Below are 7,523 nucleotides of genomic sequence, written 5' to 3'. Positions count from 1 at the left end.
AAAAAAAAAGAAACTGGCTAAGGTATGTTAAGCGCTTACAAGTGTCTATCACAAAGTAAGTGCCACATACACGTGGGGGGGGGGCGGGGGGAGGCAAATAGTTAGATGTGAGGCCCTCCTCCCATATCCTTGGATTCCCTAAGCCCCTGAGGGGCTGCGAGAGCCTACAGGAGCAAGAGAGGCTTCCAAAGTAGGCTGAATTTCCAGCCAAACTAGGAAGTGGTTGAGGTCTGACACCAGAAAACAAATGTCAAGGTAACGTTTTTTGCACCCAGGTTCTCAGGCCACTTCCGGTTCAGATCCACGGGCACACCCGTAGGCAGTTCTACTGCAAGAAGGCTCGTGCTGGTGGTCAGCCTGAATCAAAAGGAAGAAACCTGAGCGATTTTAAGGGAAATCAGACACGTGGAGCCACCTGGGACACGCTGCCCTAGAGACCCTCAAACTGTTCCCTTGGGACACCCAGGTAAAGATCTCAGGGGTCGCTGCCCGGAAACCCGGCTAACCATCTTTGGAGATTGCTTTTTCCAGTGTTTGAAGTGCTCTGTCCGGAAGCTGTGTGATCCGGACGGACGAAAGCAGGTAGTAATTCACGACACCTCGGGGAAGCGCGCAAAGCGCGGCAAGACACCGCCCCCGGCTCCGCTCCGCGGTCGCGCAAAGCGACCGTCGCTGGCGGACAGACAGGAGCGGGGGTGGCCCCCGCCGTTCGCGAGCGCGGCCAGGCTGGGTGTCCGGCAGGGGCCGCTGCAGCGGGGCAGGTGGCCGGCCCGCCCCGCGGCCTCCACGGCCCGCCCCCTGCGTCAGGGCCGCCGCCGCCGCCGTTCCCGCCTCCGGCAGGTGCGTCTCCGCGCGGCCCGCGTGCTCGGCGGCCCGTCCTCCGCTCCCCGCCGGGGGTCCCAGCCCAGCACCGACCGGAGCGGACTCGAAGCTCCGCCGGCCGAGGCGGGCCGGGGGGCGGTGCCGGCGGGCGCATGCGCGCTCCCCTCTTCCGGGGCCCACGACGGGTGGGAGGGCGAGGGGGAGGGGAGCGGAGCTCGCTTCTGCGGGAGGACCCCAGGAGGCTCCCCGGGCGGGGCCGCGCCCCGTGCGGAGCCCCGAGCCCGGTGGTGGCACAGCTCGCGGGCACCTGCCGCCCGAGAGACGAGGGAGGGGGCAAGAAGCGAGGTTCAAAGTCATTCGGCCGGATCAGGTGGGCCTGGCGGCCCCCCTCTGTAGGGGGAGCCGCAGGGGGGCTCCGAGTGGAGCCATTGTGGCCACCGCAGCAGCCCGGGTCGCAGATGATGGTGGCCTGGGCCAGACTGGGGTGTGAGATGTGAAAGGGAGAGGTCAGGTTCAAGGAGACGATGCCTTAAGGCTTTGCGCGGAGAAGGTGTGGGGAAGGTTCTGGAGCTCAGGCGGGGCTGTGTGAGGTGGGAGCGCCTGTTGGACATTGGAGGGGCAGATGGGAGACCCAGAGAGGTAGCAGGAAAATCTGGAAAGTGTGGTGCCTGGAAACCAGAAGGAGCAAATGTTTCCTGTAGAAGTGATCAAATGGGTCAGAGGCTGGACGTGGCCAAGTAGGAGGATCCGGACGACCATTGGGTTTAGCAAGGTGGATGGAAGTCACTGGTGGCCTTGACAAGAGCAATTGGTAGAGGGGTGAGGGAATAAGTGTGCTAGTGGGGACTGGTACATTGCACTTAACTCCTAGGGTTTCAGAAATTATTTGTGTCAGTTTTTGCAGTTCCTTTGCAATATACTTACGTATTTTAAATCAGTGTTTTTCTCTTGACTTCCTGATGGAGCCTTTCATTTATAGTATTTTTCAGCATTGAAAAATACACAGGGAACAGAGAGACGTTGTTCTTTTCTTCTAATTCAGTAGGTGATTTCAAAAGTCTGGTTAAACAGGGAACTGCCATTCACCCAGAGGAATGTCAGTGTTTGGGGAACCAGTCCTGCACCCAGAAAGCTCCCAATGACTGTTTGATGAGTTAGTTTATTTTCTCCCCTGTGGTCTGTCTCCCACCCTGAAGATAAAAGGCAGAGTAATGGAGTTCTCCATTCTCCGACTCAGTACATCCGTGGACTGTGCTGCTTAGAGGAATTTGCTTTTACACTTGAACAGGGTCGTAAGCTTGTAGAAGGTAGACCACTCCGACCAGCCTCCCCACCCCCGAAAAGCAGATAAATGTTGGCACAGAAGATATTTCCAATAAATACTTTGTGGGAGTATCTTGAAAATAGTCTTATGTTCTGAGCATTTCCAATCTGGGAAGTAAATTTCAGGTGGCACTGCTGTATTTAATCTCTAGTCTGCACATTCACTGAAAGATTTGCAGAACATCTTTTAAATTAACGGAAAACTTAGCAAAATGGTTCCTACACTCATTAAAAACATCATGTGAGATGTTCACCAATAAAACAGGAAGCGGAGTGGGTTTTGTGAGACCAGAAATTATCTCACTGATTGACTACTTCAGATAGACAATGAAAAACTTGCATTCTGAGATGTCTGGATGGCTCAGTTGGCTAAGCGTCCGACTCTTGATTTTGGCTCAGGTCATGATCTCACGGTTTGTGAGTTCGAGCCCCATGTCACATTCTGCACTATCAGCTTCGGATTCTCTCTCCCACTTTCTCTGTCCCTCGCCTGCTAGTTCTCTCCCTCTCTCCCTCTCTCTCAAAATAAACATTTAAAAAAAGGAAAACTTAGACTTTACTAATAAATTGATAAGTTAGTACGATAAAAGATTTGCAATACAAAGAATATAGATGTTTAGAAAGTATTTTAATTGTATTATAGTCCTTGAGTGTATGTATACATGCATATATGTGTGTGTGTGTGTGTGTGTGTGTGTGTGTGTGTGTGTGACATTTGGCATAATTCACATAAGAACTAAAGCTATCTTCCCAAGAAGTACTTGCTGATTGCATTTCCTGGGCAAAGAAAATAGAAACTAGTGATTTTGGGAAATATTGAAATATGATCAAGTAAAACTTTTTTCTACTTTGTGATGATTATTATTTGAGAGAGAGAGAGAGAGAGAGAGAGAGAGAAAGAGAGAATCCCAAGCAAGCTCCACATTCCATGTGGAACTCAACCCGGGACTGGATCCCAGGACTCTGGGATCATGACCTGAGCAGAAATCAAGATTCTCCCCTTCCGACCCTCCCCTGCTCACCCGGGCTCTCTCTTTCTCTCTCAAAATGAATAAACATTTTTTTTTAAAGAAAAAATAGGGGGAAAAAAAAGATTTGTTTTCATTTCATAGCTATTTAGTAGAAGACTCATCATTGAGACTCTTGTGCAAGAGAGCTACAGACAAAGCAGTGTTCCTAGCTGCTTTAGGTTGATGCCTCTGTTGCTTGGATCTTAATTCCTTAAATTCTTTACAATGCTTAATGACTTTTAACAATGTTTATTTATTTTGAGAAAGAGAGAGAATCCCAAGCAGGCTCCCCACGGTCAGCACAGAGCCCGCCCGACACAGGACTCCGTTCCACCAACCGTGAGATCGTGAAGCAAGCCGAAACCCACGGTTGGACGTTTAACCGACTGAGCCCCCCGGGCGCCTAAATTCCTAGTGACTTTTAAAATCCTACCTTCATGTCTGAGAAAAAAAATAAGACCGTTTATTCAGAAGCTAGCTACATGTCTTTGACAAGAAGTAGGCGAGTGTTTCATCGTATGGACGAACCACAGTGTTTTTACCCCCTTTGTAAGCTGATGGACGTTGGGTTTGCCTCCATGTTTTTGTCCTGGCACCGTGTGATGGACCCTGGTGTTCTGCTGTTGAACATAAATAATTTCCCAGAACACCGACATCACACAAGGCCACCCTGTGACCGGCGGTGAAACAGGACAAAAACAAGACAGCTCAGTGATTAGGTCTGAACCCAGACAAAAACAAGCACGTCTCCCAAGCCACAAAAATGACAAAACATTCTCCTGCCCTGGCTGATACGAGGGACTGCAGCTTCTTGACCAGTCGTGGTGCCAGCCCCTTTTTCCTCATTGCCCCTTTTCGGTAAGATCCACTAAAATAACCAAGGCATCGTGTTCTCTGACCGCATCCAGTCCAGAACGCGGTCCCGCTTCCGTGAACCCTGCTTGACCTTCCTAACACACGCCTCGATCCTGTAATAAATCCTTTCGAAGGCTGTTACTGAGACACCCCGTAGGTCTCCATGGTGTTTCTCTCTCCCCGCAACCTGCCCAGCTACAGGTGTGTTTTACTCGCACCGTAAACAACATACAGAGGCAAGTATGGTGGATCCCTGCTTCCCCTCGTGTCTCCAGACATCCTATTTCCCACCCCACCTCCAACTCTTTTCACTTACTAGTTGGGAATTCTTCCACATTTTTAACGCAAATGCCAACGAGTACTGTGGTCCCGTAGCACTCTGGTACCTCCTATCCCCTTTCTCTTACAAAACAGTATTTATATTCTGGAGACGTCTCTCCAGGTTAGGGAGGCTGTCTTGGGGCATCTGGTTGGGTCAGTCGGTAGAGCATCCAACTGTTGAACCTGGGTTGTGAATTCAAGCCCCACATTGGGTATGGTGCTTACGTTAAAAAAAAAAAAAACAAAAAAAGGTTAGAGACAATGTCTTTATTTATTTATTTATTTATTAACATGGGACATCTGCATACCGGAGTGAGTTGTGGAATTAAATAGTCTGATTTGGCACTAACAGAGTTTTGAGCCTCATCTTCCAGACATTTATTTTTAACCTCTCCGAACATCCTCTGCTCAGCTGATACCGGCCCTCACTCTGAAGTCAGGGAGCTGTCTGCTTCTAAATACTGAATCAGCCAGCAAATCACATGTGATCACTTGGTTCATTTGTGTGTTTTTTAAATTTTTTTAAATGTTTTAATTTGTTTTTGAGACACAGAGAGACCGAGCATGAGCAGGGGAGGAGCAGAGAGAGAGAGGGAGACGCAGAATCCGAAGCAGGCTCCAGGCTCCGAGCTGTCAGCACAGAGCCTGACGTGGGGCTCAAACTCTCAGACTGTGAGATCATGACCTGAGCTGAAGTCGGACGTTCAGCCGACTGGGCCCCCCAGGCGCCCCCATTTTTAAAAAAAAAAAAAATTGTAGGAAACGACACATAACGTAACACTTAGCATCTTGGCCATTTTTAAGGGTACAGTTCAACAGTGTTCAGTAAGTACATTCGCGTTGTTACATAACCAATCTCCAGAACTCTCTTTATCTTACAAAACTGAAACCCTATACCCATTACTTTTATTTTAAACTATTTTATAGTTCACATACAGGAAAATGAACCCTTTTTTCGTGTAGTGTTCTGTGGGTTTTGACAGACAACAATCGTAACCGCCACCATAATCAACTTGTAGGACAATTCCATCACCCCCCAAAATCCCCTTGTGCCCCTTTGTGTATTCACGCCTCCCTGCTCAGGTGAGCATGACATACTTTCTGTCCCCATGGTTTTGTCCCTTCCAAAATGTCATATTGGTAGAATCATACGTACCTTCTTTTTTGTCAAGCTGCATGTTGTGACTGTGCCATTGTGTTTACTGAACTCGTCCCCCACAGGTGGACAGTTAGGTTGTTTCCAGTCTCTTGCTGTTAGTCAAACTGATCTAAAGAACAACCTACAGATTCATCATTTTGGATGTGGGCAAGTCTCCCTGTTTTACAAATTTCCTCACTTGGGATTGCTAGGGCAAGCAAAGGGAAAAATGCACTTGTAATCTTTTTTTTTTTTAATTTTATTTTTTATTTTTTAAAATTTACATCCAAATTAGTTAGCATATAGTGCAACCATGATTTCAGGAGTAGATTCCTTAGTGCCCTTTACCCATTTAGCCCATACCCCCTCCTACACCCCCTCCAGTAACCCTCTTGGTTCTCCATATTTATGAGTCTCTTATGCTTTGTCCCCCTCCCTGTTTTTATATTATTTTTGTTTCCCTTCCCTTATGTTCATCTGTTTTGTCTCTTAAAGTCCTCATGTGAGTGAAGTCATATGATTTTTGTCTTTCTCTGACTGACTAATTTCGCTTAGCATAATACCCTCCAGTTCCATCCACGTAGTTGCACATGGCAAGATTTCATTCTTTCTGATTGCCGAGTGATACTCCATTGTATCTATATACCACGTCTTCTTTATCCATTCATCCATTGGACATTCGGGCTCTTTCCATCCTTTGGCTGTTGTTGATAGTGCTGCTATAAACATCGGGGTGCACTTGAACTTGGTCGAGCCATCGTAGGGCAAATCGAAACAGCACACCTTCGAAACAGCACACCTGTATCCCGTGGAGAAATGCCTAGTAGTGCAGTTGCTGGGTTGTAAGGTTTTTGTTTTTTGAGGAACCCCCAGACTGTTTTCCAGAGTGGCTGCACCAGCTTGCCTTCCCAGCGCCTGTAATCTTGATAGGTTGTCTTCCAAAGGGATTATGAAGTTTTGGTAAATGTGTTCTTTTTCTATTTTCTGGATCTACAGACTTTTTCATTCTGAGTCTATCCAACAGTTTGCCCTCTAGATAGAAGTCAGCCCTGCCAACTACCCTTTTGATGTCATTGATCTAAATATTGTCTTTCTCTGTGTCTGTTTCCCTTTTATACGTTTCCTCGGGGATGGATAAGAATCTACTAACTGTGCTTTAAGTCACAAGTTCCTTTGACCTGATGTCATCTTGATCCCATTCGTTGTCATAGTATGTGTCTTCCCTGCCTCGTTCTGTTCTCAGTTAGAGTTTACCTTCTCGTAGAAACTGTCTTTTGACCCAAAGTTGAGAAGACACACCTTTTTCTTACCTTTTCATACGTTTTAAAAAGCAGAAGAACTTGTTTTCTGAATGAATTCTCACATCTTACCCCTTCCCAAGCCTCTAGGGCAGCGGTTCTCAAACCTGAACATTTATCAGAATCACCTGGAGACAGACGGGGGCCCCACCTGCAAAGTTTCTGAATCAGTGGATCTGCGGTGGAGCCCCTGACTTTGCAATTTCTAGTAAGATCTCAGGTGCTGCTGCTGGTCTGGGGACCTGTCTTTGAGAACCACTGCTCCAGGGCACCAGGAACAGCTTGAAAACACAGACTGAAAACCGTTGCTTTAGAGGATGCATTGCCCTCAAGATCTGTTACTAATGATTTTTGTCAAGGGCCTTCTTACTTTTATATACACGTGTAGAAATAGAAGTTGACTGTTTCTGTTTGTGTCTGTGTTTTTTTTCTGAAGCCCATCTCTGGAGTTAGGACTACAAAGAAAACCTGATGCAACCTCTTCAGATTGTCCCCTGTCGATTACTCTCCTGGCTGCATAGTGGACTGAAGTCTCCAGTCTCCACCAGAACCCGGATTTGCCCGACGATGGCTCGACCAAGTTCAAGTAGGTCTTTCTCAGCCTGCCACTCCTTTATCTCCGGTGGAATTTAAAGTACCTGAACGTTCCTACACTTTGAGGGGGTAATGTCTGTAGTGGAGTGGGTGCTGGGCAAGATTTTGGAGAAAGCCACAACTGCCCTCCTGCCCTCAGGCAAGCCCCCTGCAGGTCAGGAT

General features: G+C 47.7%; 1 protein-coding gene across 4 annotated transcripts in view; it reads left to right on the top strand.

Moving 5' to 3' along the window:
• The first annotated feature begins 309 nt into the window (after positions 1-309).
• SIRT5 (sirtuin 5) overlaps positions 310-7,523 on the top strand; it is a 40,774-nt gene continuing 33,560 nt past the window's right edge. Inside the window, exons 1-2 of one of the 4 annotated variants that reach the window (XM_049655024.1) lie at positions 310-466; positions 7,204-7,353. In XM_049655024.1, the coding sequence (XP_049510981.1) occupies positions 7,239-7,353 (115 nt within the window). In that variant the 5' untranslated portion in view covers positions 310-466; positions 7,204-7,238. Of the gene's footprint in view, positions 467-802; positions 841-890; positions 1,193-7,203; positions 7,354-7,523 lie in introns of those variants that run through there. The other 3 variants (XM_049655025.1, XM_049655023.1, XM_049655026.1) reach the window with 3 other exon arrangements.

Source organism: Panthera uncia, assembly GCF_023721935.1.
Source record: "Panthera uncia isolate 11264 chromosome B2 unlocalized genomic scaffold, Puncia_PCG_1.0 HiC_scaffold_25, whole genome shotgun sequence".
Classification (NCBI taxonomy): domain Eukaryota; kingdom Metazoa; phylum Chordata; class Mammalia; order Carnivora; family Felidae; genus Panthera; species Panthera uncia.
Note: the sequence above shows the minus strand (reverse complement) of the source record. Positions and strands in the feature narration are given on the sequence as shown.